This window comes from Mytilus edulis, chromosome 4, assembly GCF_963676685.1.
Source record: "Mytilus edulis chromosome 4, xbMytEdul2.2, whole genome shotgun sequence".
In the NCBI taxonomy this organism is placed as follows: domain Eukaryota; kingdom Metazoa; phylum Mollusca; class Bivalvia; order Mytilida; family Mytilidae; genus Mytilus; species Mytilus edulis.
Window position 1 is genome coordinate 39,795,703 of NC_092347.1, and position 22,628 is coordinate 39,818,330.

Genomic DNA, 22,628 nt, shown 5'->3' on the forward strand with positions numbered 1-22,628 from the left:
CGTCACTGATGAGTCTTTTGTAGACGAAACGTGCGTCTGGCGTATATACAAAATTTAGTCCTGGTATCTATAATGAGTTTATTTTCAATTGTTTTGTTCACGCATCGTTGTCAATATATTGGAATTTTATGTGACTGTCATTCAAGTGAGAGGATTAGCTAGCTATAAATCAGGTTTCTACTGACAAAAATGCCTGTACCACATCAGTATTATGACAGTTGTTATCCATTCTTTTGATGTGTTTGAGCTTTTGATTTTGCGTTTTGATTAAGGGACTCTTTCCGATTTGAATTTTCCTCGGTATTCAGCATTTTTGTGATTTTACTTTTTACTCATCATTAAGATATTTCACTCGACCAATAGTATTATATACACAGTGTGCTTATGACCTTATACGATATATACTGGGTTAGTACATTTCATATGTGGTTAGTAGTGTGGTGGTAACCTAAACCGACAAATACAGGTCACGTTTATATGGTATTAGCTATTGGTCACTTGCACAATGTTTTTAAAATAAATTGTGTTAACTACTATCTCATTATCTTAGCATGTGGAATTCAGTTAAGAGGCATATGAAAGGGATCAGGTTTTCAAAAAAAAAGAACCTACTTTTATTGGTCTATACAAAACCATTACCAACATTTTGTTAGTCCTTAACGTTTTTTTTCTGCATTAATTTTCCATCGTTATAAACATAGAATTTTTTAATCTGAAGACGCCAGGCAAAACTTTTAAGATTATTTTTCATCGTCATATGGTTTTTCTTCTTATAGTTTAAAAATTTATCATTAAAAATTAATCTTTTATCTGTACGTGGATTTTAGCACCTTCAAGATTACAATTAAAAATAATGTGCATCTATATGTATATATATGTCGTGTACATTTTATTATTTTGTACAGGTTACTACTTGTACAAAAACTTTGTATGAGTAATTACTTGTATGATGCCATCATACAAGTTATTACCTGTACAAATATAATTGTACCAGTATTTACTTGTACAATTTGTTTTGAGAAAAAAATAATAACTTGTACAACACAATATCTTTGAGTTGTGCTTCTACTTTTGCTTTAAACAAAATGTTTCATTGAAAAACACCTTTCTTTGAGTTAGTAAGTCTGGGATTGTTGGTATTATTTTTCTTTTACTGTTTTCTCGTATTTATTGATTTGTTTGTTTATGATCATGAGATAGTATCCAGAAGTGAATCTTGTAATAATTAAATTCCTGTTTTTCCGTATTTTACTTGTAAATGGACTTAGTTTTTCTGCCGGGAAACATTACATTGCTCTGTGGTTAAAGTTTTAAATTTTTTAATTACTTTCTTAAACTGTCGTGGATTTCTACCAAACATGGACAGAAGCTTGTTTATGATATTAAGATAGTATCCATAAGTAAATTTGTTACATTTTTTCCGTATTTTACTTATAAATGGACTTACATTCCCTCTGTGGCTAGATTTTTACCAAACTTGGACAGAATCTTCTAGCAATCAAAAGATAGTATCGAGAGGAATATTTTTATTGATTTTTTTACTCATTTTTGTTGAGCCTGCCATTGACATAAAAAGTGGGCGAGACACTGGGTTCCGTAGAACCCTTACAATTTTTTTCTTATCATAGAGATCTATATTAAGTTTGTTTTTGTTTTTTTTTTTTTTTCAAAGGTGTATTCTGTACTTAGTGGGTATTTATTTTTGTTGTTGTATGGGATATACAGCCATGTCCACTCTGTGTAGTTTTTCTGATTGTATCAATCGGATGAGTTAAGCCTCTTTCAACTGATTTTCATAGTTCGTTCCCTATGTTGTAATGTTACACCACTGTCCCAGGTTAGGGGAGGGTTGGGATCCTGCTAACATGTTTAACCCGGGCCAAATTATGTATGTGCCTATACCAAGCTTGTCATTCAATGGTTGTCGCTTGTCGATGCGTTACATATTTTTTTCTTTCATTTTTGTACATGAATAAGGCCGTTAGTTTTCTCGTTTGAATTGTTTTACATTTGCCATTTCAGGGCCTTTTTAAGCTGACTTTGCGGAATGAGCTTTGTTCATTGTTAAAGACCGTGTGGTGACCAATAGTTCTTAATTTCTGTCAAGGTCATTTGGGTTCTTGAGGAGAGTTGTCTCATTGGCAATTAGATCACATCTTCTTTTTTATATTAGTATTATTATTCAGACACACGACGAATGCAGAGTAACAACATAACCTAGCATGATACATTGAGCAAATTTAGCTTAACAGCGTGTTGCCACTTAAATACTGACTACTAGTGCAAAGTGACAAAGTCGTTAAAAGCAAAAATAAAATAAAACCCTTCCACATTTCATTTCGAAAATAAATCATGAAAAAAGTTGCAAATGTAATATCATATATTGGAATTATAGATTTAACCTAATAAATCAAAGTAGAAGCACATACAACTCAAAGATATTGTGTTGTACAAGTTATTATCTTTTTCTCTTCAAAAATTGTACAAGTAATTACTGGTACAATTATATTTATACAGGTAATTACTTGTATGATGGCATCATACAAGTAATTACTCATACAAAGTTTTTGTACAAGTAACAACCTGTACAAAATAATAAAATGTACACGACATATAGATCACTATGAATAGTTATATGAATATATATATTTCTTTTATTAAAAATATTCCTCATAACTATTAGCTTAATACTATATTTTGGTTCAAAATGTTTTAAAGTAAATACATTAAAATCATAAAACACGACGATCATTGCACAACTGTAATGTACGTTACACTAAAGATAAATGGTGAAGACAACAAAAAACTCAAGGAGTTATATGGTCCCTAAAAAACAAGGTAAAACTAGGTGTGCTAGTTTGACTAAGCATCTCTTTCTTTTTCAAACATCAGCTATGTTGATTTTGTTAGCATCCTTTTTCTGATAAAGGTATTTAAAAAATTGCTAGACCCAAAGCTTTGTTTCGTAGAAAATGACGTCATTTAAGATTTTAAAAAGTACAAAGTTGGTTTTCATTTAGAAAAGTATATTGTCGTTCTGAAAATTAATTAAAGGGGCACTAGCTATGATATACCTACAAATTTAAATTCTGATTTGTTTTTGTTCAATCATTAATAAAATTGAAATAGTAAAACAATAATTCGCTTTTATCAGCCAGCATGGTTCAATTTTGTCAAAATAAGGTAAGAAAGATCGATGATGAATTATTCACTTGCAAGTGAATGATTCGACCTCATTTAATCCGTATTCATGTGAACATCAATTTAACACCTCAGCGAGAGATGGATTACACAGGATTGATGCGTGTTCGGTTATTAAATAAAAAGGACGTCAACATTGAAAGTAAAACAAAGGTAAATCATTTGATTGACTTATTCGATCACAATAAATTCATTCTTATACAGGTAACATCGAAACATGAAACTAAATAGTCATAGAAAAATCCATTTGCACGAAGACTTGTCAATTTATTTTTATGTTTATGTTTATATCGTTTTATGTGACCCCTCGGTAGTTTTCGGGGTCATCTCGATAGTTTTAAATTATATGGCATCTAGACTAAAATACACACGAAATTCTTACATATATTATCTAGTATATGCACTGTTACATGTGTTAACTGTTGTTTAGATACGACTTATTATATAAGGTTGATATGTGTTTTAGTATATTATAAATCAAATACCAGTTTTGAGTCAAATCGGTGAATATGATTTTAACAGCTAGTGTCCCTCGAAGCCGAACAAGTTGCTGCACACTTAGATTAAGTCGTTTTCACCGATATTCAATTGCAAACATCTTTATTTAATAGAAATTAGTCATGAAAATATGAAAACAAACTGTCCTATTGCGAATTCACCTGGAAAAACAACTAAAAATATTTTAATGTCTCGCATGTGTGTCGACGATATACAATCGACCATAAAATTGCACACAACCGACGCACAACTGTTTAGTATAAACCAAATGTTGTATTTTTTTGGATTTGTTGGCAGAATAAATATATACATGTAGTAGCGGCATATGTAAGAAAAGACATTTCAAACTCGTTGAACCTAAAACAAATCGATTGCAAAATACTCTTAAAGGGGCACTAGTTACAAGATACCTAAAACATTTAAATTCTGATTTTTGTTTAGTTTATTTATTAATGAGAGTGAAATAGTGAAATAATAATTCGCGTTTAGCAGCCAGTATGGTTCAAATTTGTAAAAATTAGATAAGAAACGTCGACGTTGAACTATTCACGTTAATAAATATTCATGTGAACTTCAATTTAACCATTTAGCTAGAGATGGATTACACATGATTGATGCGTGTTCGGTAATTAAATGATTTTGTTTAATTGTATGAGGTATCTCGTAGCTAGTGTCCCTTTAAGATATGAGCTAAGCTTTTCACATGTTTTTAAGTTGATTGTTGTACCAGATTAGCGCAAAGAACGCACAAACATTATTTAGTGTTATTTTCAGTCACTAATAAATGAACCTAATTTTTGCAAGTCAACAAATATTTTATCAGCAAAAGCAGGATAGTTTTGTTTCATTACGATTGAAAAAAGAACTGTATTACCTAATGATATATAACTATCAAAAGTGCAAAATATAATATTACCTGAAACTTAAACCAAATAAAATTGATATCCACATCCGTACATCAAGGTGGGTTATGATTTTAAATACTTGCAACATTGATCAATGATTAATATTTTAACATAAACGAGGAAGTCATTGTAATAATTGATTGTTAAGAGCGTATAGATCATATAATGTTTTCGGAAATTGAGTGTAGTGATACATGTTATATAGTGTGATACATGTGTATAAACGACTGAGGGGCGGATACTGCCATTTGTAAAAGAGAGTTCGGAGTTTCCAACCCAGGATAAAAGGGGGTTTCAAACAATAAGCCCCCTTTCAAACGCATTGCTTGTCCAATAAATGGGTGGGGAAATGATGCCCCCGCTTGCATATAATGGTATAAAGTGACAAAACTGCAGAACAGTAAAAGTGACGCTACCTAAATGTGTACTTGATTTGAGTTTTGTGGTAATAAGCATTGTGTACACGTACATTCGGTTGAGCCAAACTTAAGTTAGAGAACGGAAACAAAACATCCAGCAAATTTTGGACGTGCGTACATTACGTACGTTCGTACAGACGGACAAGGGTAAAACATAATGCCCCCTCCGCTACGACGGGGCATAAAAAGAGGGTGCCAACCTCCTGGACCCCTGGATCCGCCATTGTCAATTATGGACTGAATTTTGTGATTTTTGATATGATCAAACTCACAAGTGATTAATTTCTAGGATTATCGTTCCTTGAAAGATAGTGTGTTTGAGAAAAGATTTCCATCATCCTTGTCTCAAAGGATTAATTATCTATGAGGGTCGTAATGGGGGTACCTTCATGACGAATAACGTTAAAAATTCTTTCTAAATGACGTAAACGGTAATTTTTAGTGTATAAAGATAAAATGTACACTTTCTTTTAGACGATAAAAACATCGACTGATTTTGACGAATCACGTTATTTTTTTTTTCAAAAATGACGGTAACGATAATTATTTGAGACCTCTGACGAATCACGATAATGATATTTTGACGAATCACGGTAAAATTTTAACCAATTTGACGCCTGACGTTAAAGGCCATTCCTACCCTCATCTGTGTACCTTAAACTCTGTGGTCTAAAAAATGACAATGACGTTACGCACGATACTGGTGTCACTTCTTACTTTGACGTGTATTAAAATTTGGATGGCGAATATGTACTTCAGTTAGTAAAACAAAACTGTATCATTATATACCAAAATATTCCGTTTTAATTGTATTTTATCATTATTAAATAAGTTAGTCGTTTTATAAAATGTGTGTTTGTCAATCCGCCTGTTTAAACCAAAATTGTTATGAAAATAACTTGTAAGATGTAACAAAATTTTACCGTAATCACTCTAGTAATCTCTTAAAAATATTGCAAACATTGCATAAATTCCGCCAAATTTCACTCAGTAACGTCATAACTAACAAATTAATTGTGACGTCTTTTTTGGCGAAAAAGTCATGTCAATAGGCAAAATGGTGGCGGAAAACAATAAAGGTAAGTATTGTAATCATTTGATTTTAACGTCACTAGCTTTGCATATAAAAGTTTCTTCTCTAAATAATTGCAATATTTTAAATGACTAACACTATTTAAAACTATAGAAAGACGGCTCATAAACTATACTTCAACGTATAAAAGTTTGCTCAAAATCGTGTTTGTTTTGAAAACCAAACAAGCCATATTTCTCAGTCTTACAAAATGTCCCCTTATTCTACATTCAACGTTTCCTTACACATTTTCTTAGATTGTGTCATCTCAGTTCAGAATGCGAAGCTTTCACACTTTGTACTTTATGCTTATCAGATTGCTCATGGATTAAGCTTTAAAATGGTACCCATTGTATTGGTATAGCCGTTTAGTTAATTAATAATATTTCTAACTTTCTGAGACTTACAAAATGTCCCCTACGTCTTTTTTCGTATTTCAACGTAAATTTATCTTTTTTAACGTCACCTTTCTTATGCGTCAATTCGACGTATTTAATTTGCGATGTGTTTTAAATTAAAGATATTTTGCAACTGTAGGTTCCATCATGAAATCAAAAGGTAAAATTGACAAAATGAAAATGTATAGAGAAAGGAAAAAACAACAAAAAAGTGAGAGAAATAAATTATACTACGAAATGAAACAAAACGAGAGAATAAAAGAATACAAAAATTCCATAGCTGCTGTAAAAATGAGAAGACAAAGGGAAAAACACAAAAAAAAAAAATTGATTTGTCCTTGGCCATTCACGAAGAAATAATTGGACTGGCAGAGCAAAGCAGTTTATAACAGACTATTCGGAATAAAATTGAACAAGTTATTTTGTCTTTGAATTGCTCTTATATTTTGTATATTTCTTAAAAAGTAAACAAACAAACATTAAAAAAAGACAAACTAAAGAAACAATTAACGTAAACTGAAAGGGAAATAAACAAAACAAACATACAATCGAATTAAAAAACATCAAATTCAGTCTTTCAATGCCGTCGTTTTTCAACGTTTCATTTTTCCAAGTTGAAAACGTCGTAATTCGACGTTACGTTTGGTGACACCAGTATCGTGCGTAACGTCAATATAATGCAAATTGATGAAAAGGTCAATATCTAGCGTTAGCAGAGCAGCAGAGTACTAGCGCAAAAAGAAGTTAAATTAGTGTTTTTCTTACTCGTGTACATGTATTACCATCCATTTCAAATTCGAAAATACACAGAAAGATAATTCTATACTAAACAACGTTATAATATCTTTATGAAGACTTTCAAGTATTTAAAAAACTTTTCAGATGGATAAATCAGAATCCAAGTGATGCTTATCTACAACTGGCGTCCCAGGCAAACTAATTTGAAATAGACAGTAAATTCAAACTGCTGATACCTAACATTAAGGGACAATTCATGTTTTGAGGGACATATGTCATCGGTAACATTCACGAAGAACTATCACACTATGTCTAGTCAGACTTGGGGTAATTGTAATTGTAATCGTTAATCAGCTGTAATTGATTACAATTTTGCAAGTAATCATTGTAATCATTAATCAGCCAAAAATCTGATTACATGTAATTTAATTTAATCAATTACTTTTCAAAATGCCCTGTAATCCTGATTTCATTTTGATTACATTCTGATTACAATGACAAAAATCTTGAACTGTGTTTATGGTCAATAAATGAACCATTTGTTATTCTTATTTAATATATATTTAACAAGTTAAGATAGTTTGGTTTAATCAAGCATGTTAATTGATTTGTATACTTCAGTAAAAAAATATACTGTTACAATATTAAAAAAGTCATCATTACCCTAAGAAGGCCTTAGTAAAAGATATTGTACATGTATTCACAATTTAAAGATGTACATATATATATTTGATAAAAAAAAACTGTTATATTTAAGCAATATCATATTTTTCTTTAACCCTGAATTATAATCTTTTAGGAAGGTGATACATGTACAATTCAGGATATACCTGGTTTCCTTGAAGTTAAACTTAAGGTAAAATATTTAGAAAGCTGTGAAAATTGCAAAATTTGGTTGAACAGATAGGGATTTTTAATTGGTGGTCTGACACCTTAAAGAATCGGACCAATAATTGATTTTAGTTTCAATTACATTATGTGTAGTGCTCAATCATATTTCATCTTAATCATATGATTGTCACGAAGCAGTGTAACAATATTAACATAGTGAAGTAAATGCGGACCATTTCCACTATATTGGAAAGAAAGTAAGTTCGTATTAATAAGCTATATGGGAGATATTTGAATGTTTGAAGCTAGAATGAACAATTTTGTACTGCAATTTATTTTAGTTGTAATATCTGTCCTGCATGTTTCCCACTCTATTCGGTCATGCCTTTTTTTTTAAAGTTTATCCTGACTTTTATTTACCTAAATTGTCATCCCGACTTTTTTTTGCAAGTCTCATCCTGCCTTTTTTTTTTTATTCAAAACTCCTTTACTGCTTATCTTTTTTCAAATTTCATCCTAGCCCCTCCCACCTCGCCAATAAAAATCAAATGGAAGCTCCCTAAATCATTCAAAGCATAAACAAATGGCGCATCTAGAATCGCCCAACTGATTGACTCGAACACTGTTTAGAAAGGAAGTTGAACCTTGGTTTTAGAACCGGGTTTGTTCTAAGCTGACAATTTGCTATGCCTTAAACCAAATAATTACTTAATTTACTAAATTTATCGATTCCTCAAACTGGAAATAAATGCAATATGTATGCATGCACTTCCGGTTTTCCATCAGATGATATTAAGTAAATATCTGTCAAAATTCCGTTTTTATCTGTTCACAATGCTTATACAACACGGAAGGTTTCACATATAGAGCAGGATTTGCTTATCCTTCCCGAGCACATGAGATCACTCCTGGTTTTGTTGGGGTTTGTGTTGCTCAGACTAGTTTCCTATGTTGTTTGTTATGTACTGTTGTTTGACTGTTCTTTTTTTGTCTTGGCGTTGTCAGTTTATTTTCGACTTATTAGATTGAATGTCCCTTTGGTATCATTGGCCTCTCTTTTATAATTTTCAGAAATATTAGACCTTTTTGCAAACTGACAGGCCAATGACAATTTATCATTATGAAAGTAATTAGAAGTCATTCATCTTCATATACTTACAATTGGACCATCTTCACATTTTTCATTTTATTCCTTTATGATCTATATGTTAAGCAAGCAACAATCATACATATTTCAACATTTATTGATTTAAAAACTCTCTACCGTTACTGACCACAAATCGAGCCCAGTATGTATTTATAGGCAAACAATTGATTTCAATGATTACCTTGGGAAACAGCACAATAATAAATTTGGTGAAAATCTGATTTGTCAACTCAGATAATGTCCTTTATTTTCCATATTTTCCATATTTTCGGGTGTAATAATATTCATACTTATAGCAATGAAACCTGCATAAATTGAATATAAGTCATCATTATATAAACAGTAGACACAATTCCATGGAAATCATTTTATTTCATATAAAAAACAGTTCCCATTATATTCTGCAACAAGCAACAAGTCCCTGTTACTGTCATAAAAAAGGTTAAATGGCTTTTCAATTCCATCATCAGAAGTTAGAAAATCTGCTACTTTCTTCCCATCAGCTGAAATTGCAACAATGCTACTTCTATTTTCTGTTGCTACATACAATATGCCATTTCTGTCAACAGCAACCCCAGAGGGACCATAAAGAACGTTTTCATCTATAAGTTTCCAGATTGTGTCACCCTTTATACTGAAGCAACTAACTGAATCGGTATCATGGTTTGAGAAATACATGAATTCATCAAAGGAAGTTACATAACAAAAATGGGATATTAATTTATCTAAATGCACCAAGGAAGACGAACTGCAGTCACTTATTTGTATGACTCCAACACTATTTGCATTGCCATAATATATTTTACCATCTTTAAAAGTAACACCAAAGCAAAAGCTGTTTGTTTTAATTGTGTTCTTAACAATCTTTGACTTCATGTCAAAAAGATGAATTTCAGAAGATTGCCATGCTGTGAAGGCAACTGTTGTGTCGTCAATACAAGCTACATCAAATGGTCTAAGGTTTGAAAGTGGTATCTCGTAATCCAAAGAACCATCAGCGGTAACAATCACCAGTCGCATGTTTGTGTCACAATCTGCAAAAATAATTTTTCCATTTGGAAAAATAGCACATCCAGATATTGCATTTTCATTACTTTTCACTTGTGGAATCTGAAATTTTCGTACTAGTTTAGCACTTACATTGTCAACAGATTTTGGAATAAAGCTGGTAGTTAATATTTGGGCTTGTTTATTCTTTTCTAATTTGATCTCAATACAAGGTGGACCAGATTCTTTTGAAATCAATCCAAATGACGTGATACTTTGTAACACATTATCTAACTCTTCATTATTGGAATATTTCAAGGAAACCTGCTTCAAACGTTCATCTTTTGTTAAGGACTGGATGTAGGTCTCTTCAGATTGGATTTCCTTCTCAATCTTTTTACTTCCTACAAAGGTTTGAAAATCAGAAGCATACTTTTCAAGATCTGAAATATTGGTTTGAAGCACTGCTATTCTCTCAGATTTCTCCCTAAGTTCTTTGAATAGATCTTCAATTTTCATCTTCATATCAAGCTCAGCTGCATTTAATTCTTCAACTATTTCTTGTTCTAGTTTATCAAAATGCGAATTGATTCTTTCGCGTATTTTTTCTATGCCAGCAAGAATGTTTTGTTGTTCTTCTTTAACTTTGATTAGATTTGATTGCCTATCTTTTACTACATTATCAATGTTGCTCTGTAGGTCTTTTAACAATTTCTGCAAAGTTTCCAACAAACCACTGGATTTAGAAGTTTTCGCAATTTCTTCAATAGATAGCATTCCTGTGCACTCTTTATGACTTGTTGAAATGCATATTAAACAACAAAGTTGATCATGATGTGGACAGTAGATATGGAATTTCTTTTCATGTTCATTGCAGTGGTGGACTATGCTTAAAATATCAGTTGGGAGCTTTCTATAATTCTCTATCGATATAACATCATGATGTCGACTTGCTTTTGAAAAACTGTGATGTGTTTTACATTCAGTGCAGAGACCATCATCACATTCTGAACACCAGAAATCTCCACATTTTGTGACATGTTGAGCATCACATATTCCACAAAGAATATCAGCTGGGGTTTCCATTGCCTCTGCAAAGATAAAATAAGAACAGAGGATAAGTAAATATATATATCTTAAATTTTAAATATGTACATGTAACAATAAGTCCACTAAAGTCATGGAAGGGAAGTTTCTTGTAGCCTAAATTTACGCTTATCATCCATTTACATTTAGTTGAAAAGTACAACAAAGGCCATAATATATTTTTGTAGCATCACACAAAAACAAATTCCCTATCTAGCCGTCTTGTTGAAGAACAAGGTTACAGTGAATAATAATTGCCCTTTAATTGTTGTATACAAATGTCAGACTCATTAAAATTTACATCATCTCCTTTCATCTATATTTAGCAATGGGTTTGTATGAAATGTATATCAGCATCCCCTTTACAACCATGATTTAAATGAAACATGAAGCGTCTCTGTCACATCAGGTCTGGCCTCGAGGGTATAGGATCAATCGTTCAATTGTTAGCTAGGTCTAACAAAAGTCCCTTACAATGGAATTTAACGCTTTTCTTTCAAGCCCATGGAGTTTAAGAGAAAGAATACAAGAGTGCACACGCTGAAATGTCTTGTCTTCTTTCATTAATCATTAATCATTGATATTATGTTGATAGTCCCAAATGTAAAGCTTTATTAAAACTGTCACATTAACTTAACATTAATCAAGAAAACTAAACATTGACCAATGCACCATGAAAATGAGGTCAAGGTCAGATGGACCATGCCAGGCAGACATGTACAGCAAACAATTAGTCCATACAACAAATATAGTTGACCTATTGCTTACAGTTTAAGAACCAGGTGCTCCGCAGGGCACAGCTTTAAACTACCGCAGAAGTCGAACTCTGAACAGTTGGGGCAAGTATGGACACAACATTCAAGCTTGATACAGCTCTGAATTTGGATTGCGATCAAATTTTTGACATAATATGAGTTTTAGACAAAAAACAAATGTCAAGATCTTACAAATCTATTGCGAAATATTGTGCATTTAAAGATTTCTTCTTTTAATTTTTCAAATATTTGGAATTTGGGAAATAAGGAAAAAAAATATTTGAAAACTACTACCACCCCCCTTTTTTTTCAATTAGTCCAAAACCTGACATTTTATTATACATAATTTACAATTAGTGTAAGGGTGGTAAATCCCAACATACCTTACATTGTATGTTTAATGTTGCTGAATTACCTCCCTTACATTGCTTTTAAATTGTCTTAATTGTCCATTGATCAGAAAAACCTAGTTTTCCCCTTTTTTTGCCCCTAATTCCAAAGCATTTTGAGCCATTACCCACAAGAGTCATACTAACCATCCCTTCATGGTATGGAAACTTGTGGTACAATTTCAGAGAGATTCATACATTTAAACACAAGTTATTGTTTATAAACTACAAAAATGCTTATTTTGGACCCCCTTTTTGGCCCCTTATTCCTAAACTATTGGAACCATAATCCCCAAAATCAATCTCAAACCTTCCGTTAGTGGTATTGAACCTTCTGGTTAAAAATTTATAGAGATCCATTCACTAAAACTAAAACATTGTCCAGAAACTCAATGCGTATTCGGACGACGACAACGACATGATAAGAGGGGGGCAAGGGGTTTAACTGTTATGCTGTTATGGGGCAATTTAATTCTTTGTTATCTGTTATTCTGAAAATATATTTGCTGTTAGCTGTTATTGTCTTATTCTTTGTTAGCTGTTATTCTGAAAATATATTTGCTGTTAGCTGTTATTGTCTTATTCTTTGTTAGCTGTTATTGGGCTTTTAGTTTTTTTGTTATCTGTTATTGTGATAATGTATTTGCTGTTAACTGTTATTGAAAATTGGAATGTTAGCATTTTTTTACAGCAAATTTTCGGTAGAAATTGAAGATCATTGGACATTGGGGTCCACCATACTAATAAGTTGGTCCCGTATTCGGAGAAGGATTCCATTAATATATACCCTTCACAGAAGTGAGGTCCAGGACAATTCCACTGTATATTAAGATTATCCTTTGTAATAAATTCCATTTTTTGGAACATGTATTTAGAATTATCTTATTTTTTTGTATGAGGATAATGTTCCTTGTTTCCCGTACCAACATATTAAATCAGAACAATTCTTAATATGACAAAAAGGAAAACATATGGCCAGGAATATCTGACAAGAATCTCAATTAAGGACTAGGTCCTTACAAACAGTTAACCTTTTATTTAATATGGTACATTGACTCAGCTCTGTGATTCTTTTCAAGCAGAACCAAACACATTGTACAATGAAAGTTCCAACCATGTACTGGGTTCCGAAGCTGCACATAGCTCATTACAAACAAAGATTTATTTTGTCTTCAAGCCATTGTTCCCCTACTAAACTATGTATTCTACTTACTAGTACACTTGATGCAATCAAAAGCCTGATAAAAAAATGTTCAAATTGAGCCTATGAAAATAGTGGAATAAATTACTTTTGAAGTGTCAAAAATTGGTTTGAGGTACTTGATAAATTGCATGCTTATAATTGGTGCTTTTGATTTTTCTACCCTATATACCACTTTGCCTCATAGTCTTATTAAGAAAAATTCACACACCTCATTAAATGGGCATTTAAAAAAAAGTCAAAATGAGAATATATATTTTCAAACTTTTTTATGTCATTTTTTAGTAGCAACAAACACAAGAACTATATGTCAATTGGACCTGCTTTGATACCATAACTGCCCTGGCCTTGAATTTTTACTAGATATATTTTTTTCTCTTTGACATATTCCTCATTTCCATTCTCAATTTTATTACACACTATTTAAATTATAAGCATGTGTGAATGTGTGAGTTTCTATAACTGTTTAAAAATAAATGCTGAAACAAGAGCTGTCAAAATGACAGTAAACCGGATTCTTTAACATTTATTTGTGTTCTGGCATTTATCAATATTACAAGGACCAAAACTCCTCATAGGTAAACTTTATGATTATCAATATCAAACTTGACTTCCATGTTGTCAACAATAACAACATATAAACTAGATAGAAAATGACCCTCTAGCAGGACAAACTGTGTGCCCTTAATGCATAAAGTAAGAAAAAATTACTAAGTCCACCTACCTAGGATTTTAAAAATAAAAGGTTTGGTTGAACGGTTCATGAGTAAATGCACGGACACAACATTTTTTAAACTTTCAAGAACTGTAACTCCTGAACGGTAAAAGTCAAAATTGTCATTATTGAACTTGACCTCCATTTTGTTGTCAGTAACAACATATTAAAATTTTAAAAGGTTTGGTTGAACGCTTCATGAGTAAATGCACGGCAAACATTTGGTTGCCGCCCGCCCGCCTGCCCGACCGCCATACATCCCCAAATCAATAACCGACAATTTATGGCCGCCCGCCGTACATCCCCAAATCAAACAATTTTGACACAAAACTCCGGTTAAAAAGTATTCTATAACAAATAAACAGCTACGCCATGAGCGCATGATACGCCCGTCGCCCTTTTTGAAATATTCGATAACTTCCTTATAATGTCATATCAGATATTTATAAAAATTTAAAGAGAGCTTCAGTCAATATATATAAACAATACGCCAAAGTTTCATGAGAACTGCTGAAAACATTTTTGAGTTATTGTCCGAAAACTGGAAAATACCACCTTTTTTAATGAATAGAACCCCTCAACTCAATAACATAAAATCTAAAATTAATGAAAATAGAAAGGGGGCTTACAACAATAGCTATAAGGTAAAATCTAAAATTTATAAAAATTGAAAGGGAGCTCATGTCAATAGATAAAATTACATAAAACCCCATTACTCAAAAACTTTAAATCTGAAATTTATAAAAAAAAAAAAAAAAAACGGAGCTCACATCAATAGATATAAACATTTTTCCAAAGTTTTATGCAAATTGGTTAAAGAGTGTTGGAGTTAATGTTTGACATGTTGACGACAGATTGACAGCAGTATTCCATAATACGTCCCGTAAACGAGCGTATAAAAATATACTGAGTAGTAAACGCATTCTAGATACATAATTTTAAGAACATGTTCATAGAAAATGGAATTCATTACAAAGGATTATACCCGTAATAAGAAATACTGGATCTGTCAATGACCCAACTTATTTTAATATTTCATTTACTGTTATCTGTTTTTGTCCATTTTAATTCCTTGTTATCTGTTATGAGTCGAATCAATTTGCTGTTTTGCTGTTGTTGGGACCCCCCTTGCCCCCCCCCTGATAATTGTAGCATTATTTGATGCAAATTTTGTTTGTGGTTGTATAAAAACAGACTAAAACACAAAAACTTAACACTGAGCATTAAACCGTGAAAAGGAGGTCAAAGTCAAATAAAACTTGTGCGACTGACATATAGATCGTAAAATATTTCAATACATCAAATATAGATGACCTATTCAGGGGCGTAGATAGGTATCAAATCAACTGTAGGCACAAATTGGCAGGGGTCTGGGGCCGCTTAAGGCCCCCTGCAGGTCCAGGGCGGGGGTTCAGGGAGGCAAAGCCCCCCCTCCCCGACAGAAAACGGTTTTCAGCATTTTAGTTGCATAATTTTGTGTACAAAAATATCATATTTACTGGTTTTTATCATGATAATATTCATGAAGAAAAGTTCGAAGAATTATGAATAATTTTACATTAACACGTCTTGAATTAACGTAGTAGTGTAGAGTGGGGCGCACAATTTCGCCGTTTTATGATTTTGAGGTGTAAAAACTTCAAAAGATGGCTGAATTGGGAGAAATATGCAGTTAAATTGTATTTTTATAACAAATATGAATATTCTTTACACTTAGACAACCAGGTGCTCCGCAGGGCGCAGCTTTATACGACCGCAGAGGTCGAACCCTGAACAGTTGGGGCAAGTATGGACAAAACATTCAAGCGTGATACAGCTCTGAATTTGGATTGTGATCAAATTTTTGACATTACATGGGTTTTTTTTACACAAAACAAATGTCAAGATTTTACAAATCAATTAAAGATTTCTTCTTCAAACTTTTTAAATCTAAAATTAAATAGTTGACACAGCATGGTTTCTGACACAGAATGAATGTGGTCTAATGAACTTAAAAGTTTTTTTTTGCCTTTGAGCAATTCACTATGCTGTTGAATATTAATCCTCTCAAAAAAATGTTTGAAGAAATTTTCTTTTTATTTATGAAATCTGAAATTTAAACCCCCCCCTTTTTTTTCACATCCCTGTTTCCCTTTTTCCAAAACTGATATCAATTCAAATTTCTAATGGAGTTTGCAACAATAACTACTCTTTTACATACATCATAAAATATTAAAATGTAAAATAAAGTGCTTGTTATCACTGAATGGTAAAGATTGGTTGGTAGTAAAAGTGAATATATACATTGTTTATTGTATAAAACAATAAAAAAAACTTCATCAGCAACATTTTATATTGGCAAATTTCCAATGAAGTTATTTACATAAAGTTATTGGCAAATAAAAATAGAAAATGACATCATAGTCATGTCTGGCAAATGTCCAACATACATTATCTAAAAACATTTTAGATAAGATAAGGAAAAAAAGCTTCATCAGCAACATTTTATATTGGCAAATTTCCAATGAAGTTATTTACATAAAGTTATTGGCAAATAAAAATAGAAAATGACATCATAGTCATGTCTGGCAAATTTCCAACATATATTATCAACTACTATTCTATACAAAGAAAGATAACTCCAATTGAAAATTAATTGCTATTGCACAATATCGTGCAATTAGATATTTCTTGCTATTGTGCAATACTGTGCAATTGAAAATTTCTTGCTATTGGACAATACTTGATATGGAATCCTGATTTGGACCAACTTGAAAACTGGGCCCATAATCAAAAATCAAAGTACATATTTAGATAAAGCATATCAAATAAGCCCAAGAATTTAATTTTTGTTAAAATCAAACTTAGTTTAATTTTGGACCCTTTGGACCTTAATGTAGACCAATTTGAAAACTGGACCAAAAATTAAGAATCTACATATACACAGTTAGATTTGGAATATCAAAGAACCCATTTATTCAATTTTTGATGAAATCAAACAAAGTTTAATTTTGGACCCCCATTTGGACCAACTTGAAAACTAGGCCAATAATTAAAAATCTAAGTACATTTTAAAATTCAGCATATCAAAGAACCCCAAGGATTCAATTTTTGTTAAAATCAAACTAAGTTTAATTTTGGACCCTTTGGACCTTAATGTAGACCAATTTGAAAACGGGACCAAAAATTAAGAATCTACATACATAGTTAGATTCGGCATATCAAAGAACCCCAATTATTCAATTTTTGATGAAAACACACAAAGTTCAATTTTGGACCCTTTGGGCCCTTTATTCCTAAACTGTTAGGACCAAAACTCCCAAAATCAAACCCAACCTTCCTTTTATGGTCATAAACCTTGTGTTAAAATTTCATTGATTTCTATTTACTTATACTAAAGTTATTGTGCGAAAACCAAGAATAATGCTTATTTGGGCCCTTTTTTGGCCCTTAATTCCTAAACTGTTGGAACCAAAACTCCCAAAATCAATCCCAACCTTCCTTTTGTGGTCATAAACCTTGTGTCAAAATTTCATAGATTTCTATTAACTTAAACTAAAGTTATAGTGCGAAAACCAAGAAAATGCTTATTTGGGCCCTTTTTGGCCCCTAATTCCTAAAATGTTGGGACCAAAACTTCCAAAATCAATACCAACCTTCCTTTTGTGGTCATAAACCTTGTGTTAAAATTTCATAGATTTCCATTCACTTTTACTAAAGTTAGAGTGCGAAAACTAAAAGTATTCGGACGACGACGACGACGACGCCAACGTGATAGCAATATACAACAAAATTTTTTTCAAATTTTGCGGTCGTATAAAAATGAGGCACTTACCGCAAAGGATAAAAAAATGGACAACGATTTAAGGCCAATTTCCTGAATGAAAAACAGGATTTCAAAGAAATATGTCTTAGTAATTCTTTGACTGATTGCCCTTAATTTCAGTCCTTTACATCTTTGAAATGTCTGCTATTCATCTATAATGCAATTGATTTGATAAATACTGGTTAAAGCTGCAGTTGTTTGGTTTAAAATAGATGTGGAAAAACGGTGAATATGTGTCCCCCATTGACCAAACATTAGGAAATTTCAAACACCCTTTAATCTAACTATTCAGATGATTTGAAAAAGACAATGATATTAAGCATTAGAATTAAAATTTTTATTTTTTTAAATTTTTTTTTCCAAAGGGGGTATAATCGACAAATTTATGTATAGGCACGTGCCTAGTCGAGCCTTAGGTAGCTACGCCCCTGCTATTGCATATAGGATAAGAAAAAAAGACCAAAACTCAAAATCTTAACTTTGACCACTGAACCATGAAAATGAGGTCAAGGTCAGATGACATCTACCAGCTAGACATGTACACTAAATATAGTTAACCTATTGCATATAGTATGAGAAAAACAGACCAAAACTCAACCAGATGCTCTGCAGGGCGCAGCTTTATACGACCGCAGAGGTAAAACCCTGAACGGTTGGGGCAAGTATGGACACAACATGCAAGCTGGATACAGCTCTGAATTTGGATTGTGATTAAATAGTTGACACAGCATAGGTTTCTGACACAGAATGAATGTGGTCTAATGAACTAAAAATTTGTTTTTGCTTTTCAGCAATTCCCTATGCTGTTGAATATTAATCCTCTCAAAAAAAAATACTTGAAGAAAATTTCTTTTTAATTTCTGAAATCTGAAATGAGAAAAATTGAACCCGCACCCCCCAATTTTTTTTTCTCCTCCCCCTTTCCCTCATTCCAAAAATGATCTCAATTCAAATTTCTAATGGAGTTTGCAACAATAAATACTCATTTAAATACATCATAAAGTATTAAAATATAAAATGTCATACAGTCATGGTTAAAATTAATATTAATTAATAGTAACTTCTAAAAAAATAAATGGGGAATGTGTCCAAAGGGACACAGATGATGCCCCCGTTAGCATATAACGTTATAATGGGACATAACTCAAGAACTGTAAAAGTGAAGCTGCCAAAAATCTAACTTAAACTGAGTTTAGAGGTAATAAGCATTATACACACATTCATTAAATTTAAATGAGACAGATCAGAAACGAAAAAAATTCTTCAATTTTTCCACTTGTAAAGGGGCATACTCCTAGAATGGTAATCAAAGTGCTTGTAATCACTGAATGGTAAAGATTGCTTTAATTTATCAGTTGGTAGTAAAAGTGAATATTGCATTGTATATTATACAGCCCGTAACAGAGAAGTGATCGAATTGATGTTTCTTTACCGTCAAAATTAGCTACGTTATCGACAAACTTAATTGAGTAGTGACCGAAATATTGGTACTTTACCGTTAAAAAGATTGACAATGCTGACAAACTTTCATGTGTCGATAATCAAGTTTAATACCGATAATATTGAAAATAATTCTAATAATATGAAACAAAATATGTCCATGCACCATTTCGATTGGGCGAAAAGTAGTCATTTCATCAAAGTCAGAACAGAAAAAAAAGATTTATGATAGTATTATTTCCTTTATGTGAAAAAGCCTGCCGGAACTTTGGTTTAATTTTTAAATCTTTTTTTTCCATGTAGAACGGTGTGAATTATTCAGCTTGAAGCAAGAAAACTCTTCGATCAAACGAAGGAATCTCTGGTGTTAATTTACCAATTTTTGTCGAAATACACATACATTTCTGCTTAACCGCGTTAATTGAACAACTTAGTGCTAACACACATCTGCTAAGGCACGAAACATTTGATTTTCAGGAGGGGAAAAAGGGGGGGTATATGGTTATATATCTCAGAATATTTTAATAACCGCTTCGCTGGTCAGATTTATATGCCCCCGCCTTTAGGCGACGGGGCATTAAGATTTACCCTTGTCTGTACGTCTGTAAGTCCGGTCTATAAATTTTTTGTTAAATATATATCGGCTTGTGTATGTCGGATTGGTTTGATAATTGGTCTGAAGCTTTATCAAGGTGAATTGTACCGTGTCTCTCCTTTTCAGATCTGTCATTAGTCTACTTCCTGTTTGGCGGAGGCATCTGTGTCTCATAGACACATTTTCTCTGTTTTCTATTACAGTTTATACAGGAAAATTTTGTTGACATTTTTTTTTTTCATATGACAAAATATTGAGGCAGCAGATTTTTTAAGTCAAAATCAGGGTCAGAATATTGTTTTCTAAAAACTACCAGGCCCCTTCCTCCATGAAAATTAAATGGTCCGTGGCAAAAATAAAAAATTCCCACATGTTCAACTTCAAAATTTGACCAGATTCTATTCTTAACTGTCGGATAATATACTAAGATAACATAGAAAATGTCCTGTATGGGACGATTCTGTACTCATACACACGTAGTTGAGTACAAGTGTCCTCGTAGTGAACCCAATGACTACGCCTGCAGTAAAAAGTGTACTCTTACGTCGGATACCCGGCAGTTTCTTTGTTATATCTGTACTTTATCAAATACATGTACATGTTAATATTTACTTAATATTAAATAGGTAAAAATTATTGCTGAAAGCCTGTTCAGGGTTTCTTTCTTGTGTATGATTATATACAATTTTTCACATGCCTGAACTCATTGACGATAACGTAAGGTGCTCTATTAGAAAAAAATGGATTTCTAGTTCGGGTTTGAAAAAGAAATTTCGCCTTTTCTTGAGCCTGTTTTGTACATTTAGTTTAACAGATATGATCCAATGGAAATTTTCATATGGAACCTTCGATAAATAGGAAAATGAAATGATATGGGGTTATTTACAGAGAGACCACACTCCATTCATGAGAAAAACGGAGGGAATTAAAAAAATCTAGAGGTCTCCACAAGGCTTTCAACAAGGGTGGAATCTCACTCCTTCTGAAAAGCTCTAAATCGCCCCAACGTGTACATACGTTTGGTCATCAAGAGATTCTTGTTTCTCTTTTTGTGTGTCATAAACATTCAATTCGGATTTGAATTTAATTTACCAAAACATTTCCGTACATTAAATCTTAGGACGGTCATAACATTTTAAGGACGCAACAGATCGAAGAACAAAATTTAAGTTGTACATAGATGTGCAATAATTCAGCTTCCTGTACATGTTCATGAAGTTCTAAATTTTGAATGTTGATTTCTTTATAAAACACCATTCTTTTACAATAAAAATCTTAAAATGTCCGTTAACAATGAAAAAGTTTGACCATGAAAAATCACATATCTAAGAAAAGCAGTCGTTTAATTGATTATAAGAAAGTTTCAGTATATCATGTCCAATTTCTTTAATTTGAGAGTTTTCCTTTAGTTACAAATGTAGCTCCATTTCTGATGGTGAAATAAAAATGAATGTCTCAGAAAGTGGTGAATTAGTTTCCATAAATGACAGATGAATCGGGCCAAGCTTAGTAACTTACAGTAAACAGACTACTGTAACATTGACGCACTCGTCGAACTGTTTAAAAGATTTGTATTTATGACCAAAAATTAATATACAACTTCATTTATAAATTAATCTGAATTTGATAGCATCGTCACAATAATGAAAGTTATAAAAAAAAATCTATAACCAGCAGATCTATACTTCTATAAAGAAAGTATTCTTGTACAAAAGGGTATTTATTATAAAATGGTCCTAACTATAGAATAGATACATGTAGTTTACCACAGAAATCTTAAACAGAAGTTTCGACAATTTTAAACAGAAGAGATTTGAAAATAAATTTAACTTTAAATAAACACTGAAATAATTTTAATACCTCGAAGGTGTAAAGAATAAACCAACAATCTCAATCTTTAAAAGTGTCTTCATTGCACTAACCGACGAGTTCATGTTTACAGTAGAAACAGTGGATGTGACTCCAATAAATTCATTATCATTGTAGTCATGAATATTTATCGCTTATATTAAATTGATCAAGATTTTATCGAGGTCGCACCAACTGTTTCTACAGCTAAGATCAGTTACATGTAACATGATCTCGTCGATTCGCACGACGAAGCCATTGTTTATGACAGAACACACATTCTAGATTATGTATTTTTATTTCCGTCAGTTCGAAAGTATTTGATCATTTCAACTCCTTTGTATTTCATAATATGTGTCATGAACAAAGACATATGTTCGATTGAATAATGATTTCCTCGTAACAAATGATAGAAATTTTGGAGATCCCGTATTTGATCCTTTACCGTTAAAATGAAAATGCCAATGACAGAGGTTGATTATAAAAAATGTTTTACTGTGTTAAAAAAACTTCCACTTAAACAATGAAAACTTACACGTTGGACATGAAATATTTTGTCGATGAAGAAAATTAAATTATGTCACTTCTGAAATAAATT

At 32.1% G+C, this 22,628-nt stretch overlaps 1 protein-coding gene and 1 long non-coding RNA gene across 2 annotated transcripts in view; one reads left to right on the forward strand and one right to left on the reverse strand.

Moving 5' to 3' along the window:
- The first annotated feature begins 5,894 nt into the window (after positions 1-5,894).
- Positions 5,895-6,913, forward strand: LOC139518440 (uncharacterized). The gene is made up of 2 exons (XR_011663344.1): positions 5,895-6,102; positions 6,633-6,913. It is a non-coding gene; the product is annotated as an uncharacterized lncRNA (long non-coding RNA).
- Positions 6,914-9,290: 2,377 nt separating this feature from the next.
- Positions 9,291-22,628, reverse strand: part of LOC139521861 (uncharacterized) — a 48,305-nt gene continuing 34,967 nt past the window's right edge. Inside the window, exon 4 of the mRNA XM_071315523.1 lies at positions 9,291-11,287. Coding sequence (XP_071171624.1) covers positions 9,573-11,282 — 1,710 coding nt within the window. The 5' untranslated portion in view covers positions 11,283-11,287 and the 3' untranslated portion in view covers positions 9,291-9,572. The remainder of the gene's footprint in view (positions 11,288-22,628) is intronic.